The sequence below is a fragment of the Bemisia tabaci genome, chromosome 1, assembly GCF_918797505.1.
Source record: "Bemisia tabaci chromosome 1, PGI_BMITA_v3".
NCBI classification, from domain to species: domain Eukaryota; kingdom Metazoa; phylum Arthropoda; class Insecta; order Hemiptera; family Aleyrodidae; genus Bemisia; species Bemisia tabaci.
Window position 1 is genome coordinate 55,016,444 of NC_092793.1, and position 19,934 is coordinate 55,036,377.

The 19,934-nt window shown below is 40.8% G+C and overlaps 2 protein-coding genes across 2 annotated transcripts in view; one reads left to right on the top strand and one right to left on the bottom strand.

Annotated features, from left to right (window-relative positions):
- The window catches only part of LOC140225312 (uncharacterized), a gene marked incomplete in the record, with an annotated part of 390,485 nt that overhangs the window by 54,910 nt on the left and 315,641 nt on the right, over window positions 1–19,934 (top strand). Inside the window, 1 exon segment of the mRNA XM_072303788.1 lies at window positions 5,210–5,251.
- LOC140226091 (uncharacterized) lies at window positions 15,886–19,202 on the bottom strand. The gene is made up of 2 exons (XM_072306561.1): window positions 18,139–19,202; window positions 15,886–16,643 (listed from the first exon to the last, which is right to left on the bottom strand). The coding sequence occupies exons 1-2, from the start codon at window positions 18,391–18,393 to the stop codon at window positions 16,380–16,382; spliced, it is 519 nt and encodes a 172-aa protein (XP_072162662.1). The 5' UTR covers window positions 18,394–19,202; the 3' UTR covers window positions 15,886–16,379.

Genomic DNA, 19,934 nt, shown 5'->3' on the forward strand with positions numbered 1-19,934 from the left:
ACCCAATAGTCCGTCTGGGTCCGTTTACTGTACCCTTTTCTCGTCGGAGATAAAAGCTACCTTACCCCTCAGAGTCGTTTAGTTGTAAGTTAATTAATACTTTACACGGGCACGGGTCTCGTCCCTCTCAGCAGTTTTTTCATCTTCCTCGTTCAACCGAGCTTTTTAACCTTTTTCAATTTGAAACTTTTTCTAGAGCCTCCTGTTGTCAGATCCATCCGCACAGAACAATAAATCAATATCCTGACCCCTCGGCTCGGCCCTTGCCGTAAATTTCGAGCAAGTTATAATGGAGTTTTCGGACTTGATTGTTACGCACACGACGAGTTATCGGAACCTGGTCCGGAGGAAGTCACCGATTGACTTTTGTCAAAGGATAAACAATCGACCGAGTGACTTGCAGCGTCATTAATCAAATTTATCTGGAGCTCTTTGGATGAATACTCTTTTGAGACGGGCAACTCGCGCGAAGTGGCCAGTTTACGATAAGCCCAACGATTCAACGAATCTATCGATGAATCGCTATCGAACGGCCTCGATCGATTAAGCCCTATCCTAAGAATGCTTTTTATCGATGAAGGTCGTTGGACAACGAGACTCGTAGAATGGAAACTTGGATTTCCGTACGGATCGGACTATACTCGACCGGATTGGATTATAAATTTTCTCCCGCCTCGTCTTCCTTTTCTCCAGCTTATTTATTGTTTTCCGATGATTTCTCGTCTCCTTCACCTACCGTTTGTCACTGCTCACTGACGATACCCCTCGTCCCGCGCGCGGATGCACCCGACGCTTTTGTGAGATGTCACGGTGATGACGGAAGTGACAGTGGGAGGGTCTTGTAAAACGCCTTCGAGTCGCAGATCGGGGAACAGCTGGGGTAACTTTTCCACTTTAAAAAGGCCTGTTGGAAACTTCAGCCAGAGCTTAAAGAGATGTCTTAAATTGGAAACTTTCTAAAAATCACGATGAGCGCATCGAGAAAGTCAGAAATTCACTCCTACGCTGATAACTATAGTTAGTTAGTTAGTTAGTCAATTTATTTAGAGCATGAGCATCGTAGGCTATTAATGTCTTTACAAAGAATATGAAAGATGGGTGCTTATACAAAAATTCAGATTTCTAAATTAAGGGAGGCCAAAAGTTTCAGTATTTTGGTTGTGACATTGGGTTCATCGCAGGTATATGTGTGTTCTTATGTTACCTTTGGTTACTGTAGGAAGTGAAACACAAACCAACGAAATTATGTTTTGTTCCGCCAAATGTAAAAAAATTGTGACTTTCTTTTATTTTAATGTGTTTGAGTGCAGGTTGCGTACTCTAGCCCCAGTAAAATATGAAATATTTCACTGAAATTTCCAATCTTTCATTTCTCTCTTACTTTTCATGCCACCCTGGTTCTAGCTGAGGTTTGCAACAGGCCCACTCATATGTTGCGTTTATTTATTTTCTTTCATTTTTGATGGAAATGAAGTGATGCTAAGTTTAAAGTGAATAGTCCCATCCCCATGGAAAATGACGTCGATTTTTAAAATAACCCATAAGTCGAAATATCAACAGATATTGCGCTATTCCCTAGCTCGGCGAGTCGAGCACTCCCAACGTTTCATGTTGATGGTTGACCGGAGAGAAAACCCTCTCTCTTGTCACGGCACACAGTGGATCGAGTCAATAGGAGAGGTCGGACAAAATTTTGAAACCTAAAACGCTCATAACTCCCATTACACAAACTTTGAGGTCCTAAAAGTGGTTCCATTGGTTTCCTTGTCAAATTTTCTTCTTGTAGCACCCCTTGAACTTAAAAATTTGACGTAATAAACATTAAAATTTGCAGTTTTAGTCAGAAATTTCATGTCCGACCTCTCTAATTGACTCGATCCACTGTGCGGCAGCTGTTCCGAGAATCCGAAATTCGGCTCGACTCGCGAGTCCGCCCCGAAAATTTTAGGAGCGCGAGCCGGCGCGGCGGTGCGGTGGAACGGCGGTGGATACAAGCACAATTAACCGTCCCTCTCGATTAGCATCGCCGTGAAGGCTGGAAAGTGACAGGTCTCGGTTCGGAGAGGGGGGGGGGGGGGGGGGGGGGGGGCTCGCGACTCCGGCACAGCGCAAATGACTCGACTCTATACCGCAAGTCTCGCGACCGGGGTGGGGGGGGGGAAGGTGGTCCCGCGAGGGCGGGGCGGGCGGGATAAGACGATATTAGCGTTGCGCACGATTGTAAATATTTTGGCAGCCAACCAGTTAATGGAAGCCATTCATCGTGGGTGGATCCCGGTTGAAAATAGACCTTTTTTTTTTTTTATTTTTACTCGTGTGGGTAATACGCCGCGCTAAGGAAGAACGCCGTATGAGCCTTCAGACGTTGCCGAGTTTCCTCCGATACAGACCGAATTTACTTGGAATATTGCGAATATTATTTTCCGAAAATTTCAGACGATTTTGTACGCAGTTTGATCCAGAATATCTGTAAATTTCGAGGAAAAATGTGCATAAATGTTGTTAGAAATATAATGTTAAATCAAGGGGAATTTGGCAACTCTCGCATGTTGATACGGCGTTTTTCCTCAGCACGGCAGTCCGCTGGAGCGAACGCGCGTCCTCGGAACCCTTTTCCACTTTCGCTTCGCGGCTCGAAGCAACAGAGCTGTCCGTAAATTACGTAATGCCCTCCCTTATTAGATCTTGTTAAGAAATGTTACAAGGCGGTGGGGGTTGAAAAACTTGTATACTGAGAGTATTGCCGTCCTAATCCTTTTATTACGATATAGTGCGTGTACAGCTCTCTGATTGATCGGGGAGGTTTGGGCTTTTATGATACACCCCCCCCCCTCCCCCAAGTTTTAGATTGTGGTAAACTTGCAATATGACAAGAGCGTTCCAGACGGAACATGGATTTTCTAATTTTCCGAATAGTGGAGTTAGAAGGTTCATTTTTCAGAATGTTTAAAGTACTAGTTATTTCTTGCGACATCTTATTGGTAATCGATACTGCAAAGAAGAAATTGTTGAGGATTATCCCCTAAAATTGTGGCACGACTCCAAATTGTAGGATGATATGAGCATTTCCATTAATTACAGTAGTACTGCAATTCAAGTTGGGGTAGTACCGCAGCATTCGGGTCAGTGTCCTAATTTATTGGGGTGTTGCCACAATTAATTGGAAATGTCCGTATGTCCATCAACCTCGTATGCCCTTTTTTCCGTGGGAAGCTTTTTTCGCTCGCAGGCTGGAAAGGCAAGACAGACGGAAGGAATCAAACGCCCCGAATGATAAACGTGTGTGGCGCAGTGGCGTGGCGTGAATAATCGATTATCGATATCTCGCCATTTGAAGCTATGGTAAAGAATCGATTACTAAGGTGTTCGCTGCGAACACCCTGATAATCGATCTTTTTTCATAGGTTTAAATGGCACAACAATCGATATATCGCAATTCACGCCACGCCACTGGTGTGGCGCAGTGTCTACACAGACATAAGAACAATCCCGCATCTACATTAGAAGACCGATAAATGCCAGTTCAACCTCCACTCTTGAGATTGGCACCCGTGAAGCACACTTTTACGAGTGATCATGCTCAGGAGGCCGCGAAGAATAGAATTGCAAATAATATTAATATTTATCCAGAACCGAATTTCATGGTAATCCATGCGCAGTCCTTTTTCTGTAAATGAGAGACCTTTCTAATGCGCTTATTGTAAAGTTCAATCCTTTTCCCATACGAAACCACTTTCCTTTTTGCTCTTGCAAAAGTTCTCAGCGGATCTGTACTCCAACCACGTGAGACCTCTAAATCTTCAGGTCTCAACTTTGCCATATTTTGATGGTAAAACTACGATGAGAAAGAGGGAGTCATCTCTACCATTTATGGTACCCGGACGACGAGGAAGACTGCCCTGCTAAGGAAGAACGTCGTATGAACATTCGAGAGTTGCCAAATTTTTCCGAATAAAACATGTATTTGTGAGGAAAGTTTTGCACAGTTTTCCTCGACTTTTTCAGATATTTCAGATTAAATTGCGAATAAAATCGTCTGAAAATTTTGAAAACAATTATTCACAATTTTTTCGGTGAATTTGATCTTTATTGAAGGAAATACGGCAACATTTGAAGGCTCATACGGCGTTTTTCCTTAGCACGCCAGACGCTGAGATGGGTTGACAACAGTGTCACAACTCGTGCGGGCGGTCGAATGCATGAACGCACATCCGCTCGGACATATGTATTATCCTGCGACCGGAATCGGGAGACATTCGAAAGGGACGGCCCGAGAGAAAAGCTTTTACCGGCGGAAAAGTTGGACGAGTTAATCCAATAAGCTCATGATCTAATCTCTCCGCACTAAAAGTTTCCTTTCCGATAAGCCAATGCTTGAGCATTAATAATAGATGCGGAAGTGATTTTCAATTACGTAAACGTAAATATCCAAGCCGCGGCCTCTCTTTTATCGAGTGCCCATCGAGTCTAATTTAATTATTCCTGACCATTGTGCCGCCCGAGCTTGCCGTCAGGTCGCCGGGCAAACTTTCAACTTTCAGGGCGGCGGCAGCTCTCAGATTTATCTTCTCGGGTGGATTTCTAGCTTCTTGTTCCGCGTATCACCACCATACGTTTGTTACCTTCATTGCCGACGTTAGCCGATACGGATTTTGCCTTAAAAAAACCGACATTTTAGTTTCTAAATCAATTGACTAGAACCCCCCCCCCCCTTCAAAGCCTCATAGCAAGTCCAAAAGTATTCAGTAAAAGGTGGGCATTACAATGCTCCGCTCTATGCTGCCAATGAAGTGTCGCTCGGTTTCGAAAGGAAAGTTAAAAAACGAGACTCTATAAAGTATTTCTTATCTTCGGCTGTGTTGCTTATGTATCCCTTGAACCACGACTACATATAAGACAAGTAGAACCAACACAACATGAAATTAGAGCAAGGTAAAGGACGCGCGTCGATGACGGCGCAGCGATACGACTATTCGTGCTTGAAGGATGTCCGTGTTGCGTCTCCAAAATTGAAGGCGCGATACCACGAGGCGTGAACTCGCAATCCTCCGCTGTATGTTGGCAATGAGATGTCGCTCAGATTTAGGAGAAAAGTTAAAGAACAAAGCTCGATTACGCCTCTCTACTCTCGGCTGTGTTTTTATTCGATTGTTTTCTTTTTTTCAATTTTTACAAATAACTCATCTCTTACATTTCTGTTTTGTTTCAGGTACGGATCATATCTCTCTGGTGAAAGGATCGTTATCGAAAGGTGAGATGATGATAAAGTACTTTTTTGGGGATTTGTGGTTATGGTGCATTTTAAAAACTTCGTATGTTTGAAGGTCAGTCTTATCCATCGAACATTTTCTCAAGAAAGCGCTTAGGAAACATAGTTTTGCAGTGTAACAGAGGAAAAACGCATTTGTTTTGTCCTGTAGAGAAATTAATCTTCAAGAATTGTGAGAAATTGCTGCCTAAAAATTCTTAGAATATTTCACTCGCAGTTTTTTTCCGAAGAAGCCACAAATATTAGGAGGACGTATTCATAACTTTCCTCAAAGACAAATATTTTTTCGGAAAAGAGTTTACAACATCCAAATGTTCATACGGTGTTGGTCCCAAACATTGTAGTAACGCCTAATGGGAATGTGTTGTCCGGAGCCTCGAATTCCTCCACAGAACCCATTGTCAGACAGTGCTGTCGTGCTGAAGAAGGACGCTATATGAACATTCGACAGTTGCCAAATTTCCTTCGATAAAAGTTAGGAATTTGTGAGGAAAGTCATGAATTTTTTTATCGAAATTTTCTGGGATTGTTAGTGAAATCGCCAACAAAATTTCCTGGAAAAATTGAAAGAAAAATATTCTCAAGTTTACCAGGAGCTTCGTGCTGTATCGAAGGAAATTTTGCAACGCTTGAAGGTTCATACAGCGTTTTTTCTCGGCACTGCAAAAAATTGCTTTGCTAAGGAAAAATGCCGTGTAAACATTCGGATGTTTCCATATCCGATAAATTCAGTGGCGTAGCGTGCTTTGCGAGATATCGATTGATCTGACATTTAAACGTATTGAAAAGGATCGATTACTAGGGTGTTCGCAGTGAACACCTTAATTCACACCACCATTCACGCTTCGCAACTGGATAAATTAATTATTAATAATTAAATCCATTATTAATATTGGAATACACGTAAACCTATGTTTTATAAACTTAAGAGGATTTTCTCGGCAATTCAATCTTGCATACGTGCAAATTTACAGGATAAATATCAACATATTTTCTTTGGAATATAAATATCTTATTGGAGGAGATCTGGATATTTTAAATGCTCATACGGCGTTCCTGCTCCGTAAGGCAGAGTGGAACACTGCAGGCTAAGCTACAATACGGGAGCGATTAAATCGAGGCATCCTTGAAACGTCGCTCTACGGCCAAAATAGCGTAAATGCGTTTGGATACGAGCCCCGAAAAGCATGGGTTTTAATAGACGGCAGGGCTCATCTCATGGCTTAGCTATGTTCTCAAGTCAACGGGGCGACGGAAAGAGGAACGTTCTCGCGAGACGTTTAAAGACCTTCACAGAAACATCCTCCATAAATTACCCTTTATCTTAAAAACCGCGCATTTATCGAGTGGAGCCGAATCAATTTTGCTTCAGAAGTTTCCCGAGCGCGATTGCTGAGGGAAAACGCAGGACGGGGAATCTAATGTCGCCAAATTTCAGCCGATGAGAACTTTATTTTTACGACATGCGATGGATACGTTCCTCAGAAATTTGAACATACTGCCGGAAAAATAGCGAATATAATTCACTGAAAGTTTTACGTGTAACAATTTGCAAGTTTTTCAGAAAAATTGGATTTTAGCGAGAGAAATTCAGCAACGTCTAAAAATTCTTACGGCGTTCGCGTTTCAGCTCGCCGTTAGCCCGTGCCTTGCGGCTCCGAATCCCTTTTAGGCGGGAAACCCGATGAAGTTCCTACGCCTCGTCGCGCGCTAACTCCTTTAATTGCCTTTTTCACAGTTTTCGGGGAATGTGCGCCTGCTGGCTCCCGGTTTCCCTGACAGGAGCACTTTCGAACGGTTACTGTGTGGAAATAGGAAAATTCTCGGATGAAAATTTTGTCGCTGGATGCTTTCATACTGTTGTTCTCGGTGGAATTTTATTTTCGAATGAAGTTGGGATAAGTCGAATTTCTGCAAGTGGTTTAGGTGAACGTTTTGTATCCATTGAGATGGCTAATGCTGCAAAGTGCGGAAATCTCGAACAACGCACCAAAATTTACCGACTTAGCCTAGTGTTAATTCAAAGTTTCAAAGCGGGGAGAGGGTTGAAGAATTTATCCACTTCCCCAAATCCGCTCCTTGGCGAAACCAATTAGAGAGTAGAATCATTTTTCTTACAATAAGAATTCTTATTTATAACTGAATGAGCCAAACTGTCTGTTGCCCAATTATTTTGATCAAACACGGATTTCCTGGAGAAATAATGAATATTTCTCTTTTAATTTTTCAGTGAAGTTTGTGCGTAAATTGATCTAAATTCCTGAAACTTTTCAAGAAATATATTCTTAACTTTCCTTCATACGCACTTTTTCGGGAGACATTTGGCAACAATCAAAATGTTCACACATCGTTTCTGCTCAGTGCGGCTGTGCGTGGCCGTCATTTTATCATTAATTCCTCAAATGTAAGCAATAGGTCTTCAGTATAGACAGAAACGTTCAGAATACAGCCAATCCGTGGATACAACTTAATTAACCTCGGTGTGGGATTGGGTTGCGTCGCCAAATTTGAAGGCGAACTAACAGCGGTTTCGTTTCCAAGCGATTTGGCGTTGCGCGTTCCTTCAACTAACACGCTGTATGAATCACAGTCTTCCTTATTACTTTGCGATGAGGAAAATTTGTAGTTTGGGGATGAAAAGTAAGCAAAATGTACTTGTAATTTCGATTCCCATGCATCCACAGTAATTCCCATTCATTTCACCATGCTCTTTTACGGTCGATTCCTATTAACCTTAAACCTAATTACTTCATACCTTAATTTATATTAACCTTAAGGATTAATTAATTGCTCTAATTTATCATTTTTTTATTTACTATTTAATTAATTATTTCTAGAAAGAAAATGTTAAGGACTTGATTGAAGCGTTACGAGGTGCCAAAAGGACAATTCTTTGTGGTGGTGTCTCAAAATCTTCATCGCTAATTTATCTTCTAGAGAGGTTTTCAGCATTGACAATCACGGAGAAAATTCAGTAAAAGTTTCAACGAATTTATACATGTTGCTTTAAGCATAATGGATAAAATTTTAGCGGAGATACTGAGACACCGCAACCAAGAAATTCCCTTTCTACGTCCAGCGCCTCAATTACGATTCGTTTTTAGATCCCTCATGCAACTCAGTCGATCAAGTCCTAATGTGAAGCGAAAGCACAGTAGGTCGAGTTTATTAGAGAGGTCGGACTTGGAATTATAAACTAAAACTGCAAATTTTGGAGTTTATTTCGTCAAATTTTAAATTTTAAGGGGTGCCTCCGGAAGGATATTTCACGAGGGAACCAATCGCCCCACTTTTAGAATCGCAAAATTTTGTATAAACGGAGTTAAAAGCTTTTAAAGTCTCCAAATTTTGTCCCACCTCGCCTATTGACTCTATCCACTGTGCGTCGGCTGAAAAGCAGAGGGTGGTACGCGCGGGCCGTAATTCAAATCACGGATCTTGTTTTACCTTTATGCAGAAACAATGCACTACTTTTGAAACTATAGGATGTTAATTGTTAATATACGAGCAAAGAACGTCACAGTCGAGACCTGCGGGACTCACGGGTGGTGTGGGTCTTAACCTCGACGCGTGGATTGTAATGGTTCAACGGTGAGAGTCATTAGGACGCTTTGGTCACGTCGTCGTCCAGTCAGCTCCTCCGACAGGGTGACCCGAAAGTTGAGTCCGATGCACGGAAGAAAGAAAAGTATCTGCGTGTCTGTAGGATCGTATATATAATTGGCCCTCAAGTAACTCATTTACTGAGATGGTCTCATATCTTTTAAATTTTTATTTAGGAAGGTTTCATGAAGCCTCGCCCTAAACCTTGTGTTTTTTATTTATTATTCTGAAAGTCCCAAGTGAGTAGGTCACTTGTTGATTTATCACGTACTTTCGAAGCCGAAATCCCGAAATATCCAAAAATTGCTTTTAAAAAGTCCCAAGACTCGAAGGAATTTCAAACACGCCGGAATGGCGGGAAAGTAATGGAAATCACGCACTGCGCAGCGTGTCTAGCATCTGGATTTTCCCGATGCTATCAGGATTTGAGGTCACTCAGGATTTAATCCCGATTTCATCAGGATTTGAGGAAAAATCGGTCGTAAAATCAGGATTTGAGAAAAGTAGTTTTCTCAACTTTTTAGAGTTCTACTTTCGCTTACGCTTATGCAGAAATTTCAATTTTTCTCCGCGAAAAATCAGGATTTGGAAAAACTATAAAATTAGGATTTAGCATTCAACAATCAGGAAAAATCAGGATTTCCCACTAGACACCACCCTGCTGCGGCAGTCAAGTCGTTATCCCTCTCATTTTCCTCTGATAATTTTCCACCATGGTTTCTTTCTCGATTTGCGCAACTAAACCATTTTCACTACCGTAGCGAGTCATCCAGCAAAACAGTAATTTTCTCAATACTAAAGGTTTCGTTCTGCAGTAGTACCACTGTGCTGCCCAAAATGTTAGGTCACCTTATACTTCTGCTTCACAACCTTTCTGTTCCTGCTGAGGTGTCGAGCGGAAGGAGTTAATTAATGGCACCTGGTCAGGTTCCTGCTCAGTTTTTCTCGGTCATTTCAGTCTCTAAGGAAAGGGGTTTTCCACCTCACTCCCGTAGGTCTTTTCCGGGGATTTATTATCCTTAATTTATCGAGAGTCTAATTTTTTCCTTTCATGTCTAGTTGGTAATGACGCCTCGTCAGTCCATGCTACCGCCTTCCGTTATGAATTATTTTTCAAATTGCATGTGTTTTCTTACCTTCTCTTGCGGTTTCTCATCTTTTCCGGTTTATTTAAAAAGCATTGATGCATTAATATATTCCTGTAGCTTTCAACTCGCAACATATTTGAGATAAAATCTGTATGTATCATGCGTTTTATATGTGTAATGGAGTTGAGAACTCCTTTCCGGGAAAGTATTCTCATTTTCGTCGCCAAGAAGTGGAGTTGCGTTCTAAAGAAAGCTCTCCTATTCCGTTTGTTTTCTTTCTCTAATCTTTTCATTTGGATGAAAGCTTTCCTTTGTTCGCGATCACATCCTTTGCAGATTGATATGCTCCTCCGGAACTTCGTAATTTTGTTCTTTATTTTTATTCTCTGTTAACTCTCATATCTCTGAGTCATTTTTCTCAGCTAAGCACCTACTTTTGTGTCTGTCTTTAGAAAATACCTTGCAAGCCATCTATTATTATTTTTTTTTTTTTTGTATGTTTGATTTAATGCGCAAGCCGGTCTGCTCTGCATGATTGTGTTTGTTTCCAGTGGACAGATCGCAAAATCATCCGAATGTTTTATTCTAAATTTTCTGGCTAAGTTGATTTTGAAAATGCTGAAAACTTTCAGAAGTATCTGTGGGAATCAAAGAATTTTGTCGATTAATATCTATCTTTTTTCTATTCATAATTAATGTTGAGTTTCTCCCGAGATATACTCAGAAAAGTGGATTCATTGAAATTAGATGAGTAAATGATGTAAATGATGTAATGCAATAGACTAATAGACCTGGTTAGAAGATATTGATAATTTTACCGTTGAAACTTAACGTAGAACAAGTTGGGCATGTTCAAAATTTCCAAGTTGAACTCAAAAGTGGAAAATCAGCGTTTCCGTTCTTTGTATTAATGTAGTACTACATATAAGTACTTCCCAGTCGCGAAAAATCCATCAAATGAATCACTCGAATGAAATTGAAATTTTCTGAAAATTTCAAAACTAAGGAGGCGCTCTCCCAAAACTCTTCAAATATTGTAAAAGCACACGTCGGAGAACATGCAGTTTAGCATTTGGTCAATTTTTAGAGCCGTTAGCAAATCCTCAATTTCTTATGATATATTTCTGGTTAAAATTACATAAGATTCGCAAGTCTGTATGCTCATAGATAACGTTAAATTACCAAGCTTAGCCTGTAACATAGAGAGGTTGCATGCTTTTGCACTATCATGGGTTTCTTTTTGCAAAACTCTTCATAAAGCATCTCGAGTCGTGTTTCGCGCTAATAATCTAATAATCGCGCAACGCTGTTGAGCCGCTAAAATAACCGGGTGGGATAAAGGCTCATCGTCGGTGCGCTGTACCACGGCGGAGGGTTAGCAAATCCTGAAAAAGCTAATTTGCCGCCGTGGAAGGTCGTAAAATTGTGAATAGTTGCTCGGAAATCAGCGCGATCACAAATCAATTTAACTATAAAAGAGCTTTTAACTAAACCATCAATCCTCATTGAGGTGCCACCGAGATATGACCCCGATTTTCACCTCCACCGCTGCGCCGGGTGAGCCAGCTCGCAATCGCTTCACTGTCAGATCGAGCCGGAAAATAGTGTCCGGGAAGGATATCTTCTTTCACTAGCTCCTTTCCCCCGAAGCGGAGCGGAATAGGTTGGGCGAACACTAACCTGGAAATGAATCAAAGTCCTAATTTGTGTTGCAACACCAAAATTATTTAGAAAATGGTTGAATGTTCTCCTGATGTTGAGCAGGTGGCCGTTAATTTCAGGATGTACTCGTAGATTGAATTTATCCGTTGTATTAGGTAATCATTACAAATAGGCATTATTCCTAAATCAGTCTATAAACCATTGCACTGAATAAAATTTTTCAGGCACTAATCCTCCGTCGAGAATTTTTCGTGGTGTCAACCTGAAATCTATCTAGAGTGTCAGGACGTCTTTTCAAAAGAACCGAAATGCCGTTTAAAACGGGGAGATTCCATGTCGATTCAACGAGAATCTTGGACTGCACTCAAAAAAAGGTATGACTCTGAGACCCATAAAAAATGGCTCGGAGATCCATAATTTCTAACCAAAGTGACTTACCGTGTCCAGTATGGCTTTTTGAGCCATACTGTATTGGTCGTGAACCTATAAGCATGGCTCCACGAACTAAATTTTATGGCTCCATGATCCATAACTCGGCCGGCAAGTCATTCTTCCCATACTTGTTTTTTGAGTGTGGGAATTATTTATTGGAATGTCTGTGAACACACGCATCGTATCCTTTATGTACAGTACACACTTAGTCATTTTGGTTTGATATCGGAATCTGAAGATGGACACTTGGACAGCGACATTTTTCTGGTGTATTTCTTGTTGGAAGGTTAGCTGCTCTTTTGGGCCCTTAGAAACTTCATGTTTCAACATATCCGTACTCTCCCCGAATAGGTTCTCTAGTTGAGAAAGGAGAGAATGGATTCGGTCGACATGAATCGATCGAAAAATGGAAACGTGAGTCGATCGACACCGATCGATCGACAAATGGTTAAAAAAACGGTGTCTTTTCTATCGACATGAATCGATCGAAAAACAAAAATTTGAATCGATCGACGTGAATCAATCGACACCGATTGGATCGATAGTTAATTAAAAAAAAAAAAAAAAAAAAACCGTGTCGTTTTGATGGACATGGATCGATCAAAATAAAAACGTGAATCGATCGACACCTATTCAATAGACAGAATTCGATCGATTCACGGGTTCGGCGATCGATCCACGGATTTTTCTATCGATTCACGTTTTTGTTTTTCGATCGATCCATGTCACCGATGAATTGAATTTTTGATTGAATTGAATTGCCACCGGGTTTTTTTTAATAATTTCTTGATCGAATCGGTGTCGATCGACTCACGTGTCTTTTTTTCGATCGAATCCATATCCTCCGTTGGGAGAGACAGAGCGCGCGGAAGCGGAATGGACTTTATCCGGCCTGTCTGGCAAACCCGGAGCGAGCTCATCTCCATTCTGCGCTAGACACCGATTCATTGCCGTTCAGCTTCCCCCCCGTGCCCAACCCTCCCGCCCCGAACACAAGCTCGCACTTGCACAAATTGCTGAATACGTACCATTAACTTGGTTCCGTTGCGCGATACTTGCGTACAAACTTTCTCCCGGCCCCCTCGCCCGCCCTCGCACGCCCCGGGGCTCATTTTCTTTAAACTATTCTCTTTTTCGCCCCCGGCCGGGAAAGCGGGATCAGGAAACAAGCCCTATTCTGCTCGACAATAAATTTAAACGAGGCAATCCGGGGTACAGGAAAGGAATCAAAGGTGAGTGGAGGTGACGTAAGCCTCGTGAGTGGGGGAAAGGTGAAGTTATTCCCCGTTTCATCGCTTTCCCGCCCGAGCCCCAACGCCGAACCGTCGTCGTCGCCGCGCCTCGATGACTCTCGTGCATTTGTCAACGGGTTTCAACGTTGCATTTCCTTCAGGTCATTTGATTCCTCCGTGTCCCGCGCCTCCTTCCGCGAGTCCGAGTCCACGTCCGACAGATGATTTACATCCATCATTTGGATTGTTTTTCTGCTTCCGTGTACGCTCAATTCACTATTGTCCGCTACTTGTGAGTCTTTGCCACACACGACGATGGCTCAAATACAGGGTGTCTAGTAATTAGTCTGGAATGGGTCAGTTGCGCTGGTCACAAAATCGTTTATTTTGATGCTTGATTCTCGTAGATTAGCTAAAAACATAGAGATTCGTCCGAACAGCCTGCACTTACTTTGAATATTAAGGTGATTCGATGGACGCTTTATTTTGTGTCAAAACGGCATGCGATATGTAGCATCGATTGGTTCCATTTTTTCAGCTACTTGTCATTTTTATCGAATTTTGAGATCGCAATTCTGTTGTCAGGAGACTAAAGAATTCACTTTTTAATTTTTACAAACTAATTCAACATAACAGAGGCGAGGTTTTTTTTTAGAGGAAAAATATAGAACTCGATACTGATATCGAAACTGCACTCGAATGCGATATTTTCTCTTCAAAATAAACCACGCCCATGTTACGTTGCATTTGTTCGTTAAAATTGGTCATTGAATTCTTTAGTCACCCGACAGCAAAATTGCGATCCCTCTCGGCTTCAATCCCTGAAAATCTAAAGACCTTGATGTGTTTGAACCTTGACGTATGTACCCTTTGATGGCTGTAGGATCCCAACTGAATAAAAGAAAACTAAGCAGTGACTAAAGAAGAAAGGAAGAAAAAAGTGGCGACCCCAGTATTTGTATCTCGTGTGTGAAATTATGTAGAAATATTATCATCCCTCACGAGAAGAATCCTTACAACGCGTTGAGGAGTATTGATTGCTTTCAACTTATATTTATTTATCCAGGAAAGCCATAGACGGAGAATGGGGATAATGGCCGAGCTTGAGCTTCATCGTAATTGATTCCTGGCATCCACTCCTCTCTTTATTATCGTTGGGGGGATGAAATAAATCCAAGATATTTCCGAGAAGATCGAGATACCCCAACTTGTCCGTCGAAAGTTGAAACGGCGCTTCATATATACGGAGCTCGAGAGGCACAATATTGTAACTCGATAATTTAGCTAAAGGGTCGTAAGGGCAGAGCATTAAGAGGAGTATTTTAGGGTGTACTAACGAGCAAAAAAGTTGGAGAACTATGGGCGGAGGGGATCGAGGGAGGGTCCGGCAGAGCGTAATGGAGTGACGGAAGACGGGGGAGGGGGAGGGTTGGGCCTGGGCCCTCCCGCATTTCAGGAATCTGGAGGAAGACCATTTACTTGATCCTACAACATTCTTGATGGCCGGTGATAATTCACATTTACACTGTCCGAAATATGATAATATTGCCGCAGGCGTAAGTGCGATCCTGTGTTTGATTTTTTCACGCGTGGGCTACGAGCTTTCGGCGTGCGTGTATGACCTTAGCGTTTATAACACCCCGGGGGAGACTGCCCAAATGGATCTCGGGCTAAGTTTTTTATGTGTTCTCGCGGATAATGGTCGTGGAGAGGAACACTTAAAACCGAACCGGGAATTTTTCCTTTTCTGCAAATTAGGCTTCTTGAGTAGAAATACGTACTTGAAAACATGTAGGTACAATCCCCTTCACTGGGGGAAAAAAACACATTGGATCTAGAGTCCAGACTCTTGAAAACATTGATAAGAAAAAATATTCTTGATTCATCCGGATTTTTGCTTGAACCAAAAGGAAATCCACTTAAATTAAGAGGCTTGGTTCTTGATTTAAGCTAGATTCTGATTGAATCAAGAGTACTTTTTCTTGTCGATGTTTTTAAGAGTCTGGACTCTAGATCCAATGTGTTTTTTTCCCCGTGTTTAAACCATTTCTTGCCGATCAAAATCATTTATATTGAGCATTGTGAAGTAGGGTGTTTACCGCTAGTATACATTGGATAAACCGGAAAATATCAGGAAAATCCGTCATGGATCAGGAATTCTGAGTGATTCGAGGTCTTTTCCAACATTTGATTCAATTCATCAAATATGTTGATTTTCTAAATCTAACTGTGTCAGTTTTTTGCGTGAAAAATCAGGGAATCTCTTCTGAATTATCAAGAAAAATCCAAAATTGAAAGTCAATTACCGGTCATAAATCAATTGAAGTCTCATTAAACCCGAGAAATACTCGATTGTGAGAAACATTTGGACGCATTTTCCAAACTTGGCACAAAGGGCGCGAACCAGGAACATACGGTCCTGTGTTTATTTACATTTGAACCAAGGGTTCAATATCGTATCAAATGACGCAGCCGCACTAAATCAGTCTATTTAGATTTACATTTCCACGAGAACCCGTTGAAGAAAAGGTTTTCAAGTTTTTAACAGGTCTCTATCGTCCAAATTAGTTTTGAAAAAAAAAAAAAATGCTTACCTTAGTTTTTACTTACCAATCTCGACAAAATTACACTTAATTACCGTGTATTCGCGTTTTAACGCTTTCCGGGTTTTGATTCAAACAAATCGACGGCGAAATTGCAAAATTGCAAATCTTGGTTGCGGAGTTTCTAGGTCTCCACTCCTATTTTATTTCTTAAGCGGAAACCGAACCAACATCATGGCTTTAAATTTTCAGAGTACTCTTCACATAGAGGAGAAAATCGCCAAATTTTTCAAGAAATTACGTTTAGTAATTTTAGATATAGAAGAGAAAGTGTAACAAGAAGTCTGCAACGCCGCAAACCGAGGTATGCATTTTTGCAGTTTCACTATCGAATTATGAAATATGCATAAAAGCTCATCACCTTCAGTACGCATGTGCTTATGATTTTGTACATCACGATTTTTCATCTGTTTTTCCGATTACATTGATTTTCTGGGGACTAGGCCATAGGAAGATTTAAGCATGTTTCTCAAAGAGTGCATACGATTATTCATTTAATTTCTGAAATGTTCAATTCGTCTTCAGAAAATAAATAACAAGCCAAAGGACTGGCTCTCAATGCCTCATCAAAATAATTTAGTGTATGATAATACTGGACGGCGGTAGTAGCAAAGGTTAGTAAGAGTTGATTTAGTTGCGGCTCATCGCTTAAGGGTTTTTCTGTTTTACTTAAGGCGTCCTGACAGGTTTGTCCTAGTAATAGACCGTCGTGAAATTTCCACATTAGTTCCATGTCCCTGATGCATCTCAAAATCTGAAACGAAACAGAGCAATTCCGGCTGGTGATCATTATAGGAGAAAGGAAATGGAAAAAAGCAGAGAACCTATACATATATTTGCCTTGTTTGTGCCGCTCTCTGATTGGGACTCTTGTGAACCAACATAAACAACTCAATCAAAAATAAATTCGAATATTTTATCGGGTGAGATTTGAATGAAATACGAATAAGAGAAATTTTTGGCAAAAATATCAAAGTTCATTCAGAATTCAAGAAGTTGGAAATTAAAGAAGCCCTATTACGTCTAGGGGTCTGTCGCCATCGTGTTTGCTTGCCTAAACAGAGCGGAGGGGCTGCCATGGAAATTTAAAGTCGCCGGCAAATGAGAAAGTGGCATGCACTTTTTTTTGAAGAAAAAGGATTGAGCTGACAATACTTTCCCACATGGCACTTGAGAAAGTAGAACAGGTATGGAAAAAGTAAAAAATTGTGAAAATTAGCTCCTCACCATCGTCAAGTGCTGAAAGAGTGTCACGTCTCTTGTGCATTTTCGTAGTGTGTTGGCCTAAGACGTCAGGGCACCAATGGGTCAGTTGCGCTGGTCACAGAATCGTGTTCTGATGCTTGATTCTCGTAGATTTGATAAAATAAGAGGATCTCTCCAAACAACTTTCTACGTTTAATTTTAACCGACGTGTCGCGCTTTGAAAATTTCGGTTTATGACGTCATCCACCGCGGTAGTGACACCCTTGGTTTCTTCCACCTTGCTTTCATCCGAGTTTCACGCTGAGTAGCCAGTGCAAATGTGTATTTCCCTGGCTGATGAAAGGAAGTTGGAAGAAACCACGGGTGTCACTACTGCGATAGATGACGTAAACCAAGGTCATCAAAGCGCAGTATCTCGGTTAATATTGAACGTAGAAAGTTGCCGTTCGGACATATCTTATTAGTTTTAGCTTGCTATACGATACTCAAGCATCTATACACAATTCTGTGACCAGCGCAACTGACCCATTAATAATGAACGTAGTTCACTAGTGTTTTGCTGCTTTTTTACACAGTTTTGAATTTTATACTTCACTGGAAAAAAAAACACGTTTGATCTTGAGTCCAGACTCTTGAAAACATCGACAAGAAAAAGGACTCTCGACTCAATCAGATTCAAGCTTAAATCAAGAGGAAATCCGCTCAAATTAAGAGGCTTAATTCTTGATCTGAGCTTATTGTTAAATCTACTTGAATCAAGAGTATTTTTTCTTGTCGATGTTTTCAGGAGTCTGGACTCTAGATCCAATGTGTTTTTTTCCAGTGTTCGTAAGCAGTGGCGTGGCGTGCTTTGCGATATATCGATTATTATGCCATTTAAACCCATGGTAAATAATCGATTATTAAGGTGTTCTCTGCGAACACCCTGTTTATCGTTCCTTTTACATGGGCTTAAATGGCATAACAATCGATAAATCGCAAAGCACGCCACGCCACTGTTCGTAAGTGAAGGCTATGATCGGGCGAATTCCTTATGCGCTTACTTTCTTCATCGAATCCGATGGTTCCTGCGATGGCCCATTAATTCGAATCAACCTGTAGACGTTTTCAAAGTGCTCGCGACGTTTCTTATATGCGAAGTGGAGTTCCTCGAGGCCGTCCAAATATTCTACCGCGGCCGCATTTGCCATTACGTTCGGGTTTGATCGAGCTTCCAGAAGCTGTTTTCGTCGCTGGCGTTCTGAAACCTTTAAACCGTGCAGCGCTTCGCTCAAAGATCCTCTCGTGCTTTGGGCCATCTTTATGATAATCGACTGGAAATTGAGAAAAATGTATGAGTCACATATATTCTCCTGTAATACCTGGAAAGTAAACACATTGGATCTAGAGTCCAGACTCTTGAAAACATTGACAAGAAAAAATACTCTTGATTCAATCGGATTTTTGTTTGAATCAAAACGAAATCCGCTTAAATTAAGAGGCTTGGTTCTTGATTAAAGCTAGATTCTGATTGAATCAATAGTACTTTTTCTTGTCGATATTTTTAAGAGTCTGGACTCCAGATACAATGTTTTTTTTTTCAAGGGTAACGTTAAAAGTATTTCAAAATTGACGGGGAAAAAACCACACGAACTTTAAGAATTCTAATGGTTGAGGCCACGGACAAAATTAAATTGCTAATTTAACAATTTTGTAGTAAAATCAAGTGATCGCCATGTTTCACTGTAGATTTAACAATAAAGAATGCTAATTTAATCACCCCAGTGAGTAATTAACCATCCAGTATTGTAAAATGTACATTTGAAACATTGCAGTCTTTTTGTTTAACGATTAAATTTTTAAATCAGAAATCCATTTTTTGCCGTGTAGAGGAAGAGGCTGTAAGAGAGTTATCTTGTACACGAAAAAAGTGACTTGACTTAAGCCAAAATATTCTTGAACTTGCCACCAAGGAGAAAAATTCTCACGTTGAAAGGAAGGAATGCTTACATCCAGCATACTCCTGCTCGATTTAAGCGATTTAATTCTTGATTCAAGGAGAAGTCTTCTTAACAACAAGTTTCGGAACATTCCCGCTTAAAACTAGTCACTACCGCACAGTGATAGATTAATTTGATTTCAAACTTTGCATGACCTCGTAAAATCTTCAATAGAAAAAACAGCTTTCGAATGTTTTAAGTATCATGCATAATAGAATACAATTATGAAAAACGTGATGTGGTAAACGATTTTTAATAATTGCCTCTGAACATACATATAACTCTATAAAACATGAAAAATACTCTGAAATGTAGGTGTAACAAGACTGAAAATAGTAAAAACACGGATTTTACGTTTCAATAATTGACCCGAAACGTCTTGGCTGGTTTTTTTTTTACCATTCTTCAGACTTCTTATACCCAAGTTTTAGTGTAGTTTTCTTGTATTTTATCGTTGAATCAGGCGATTACGTCGAGTATTTTTCATCATTTAGGCAACTATATTTGACATATTCTTCATAAAATCTACGTATAAGTTTAGCAAATGATGCCTATAACGATCGGTAGGTCCGTGTTCGCCGCAGAGACTGGGGCTGAAACAAAGCGCACCAAACAAAAATTTCGCACGGATGAGATGACAAGTCCAAGAAAAATAGTGAGGTTTCTTTACACTTTGAGATTGGTAGATCAGCGAGTCCATCAGGGATGATTGAAGCTTGCAAGATGTAGCCAAGTGGTCCAATGTGAGAAGAAGGATGTGGTCGGAGCACGTTGACCGAATGGATGAAGAGAGAATAGCGAAAATTTGTATGACCGGCCAATCCTTTGGGGAAAGATTACCTCGACGACCGCCTAAGAGA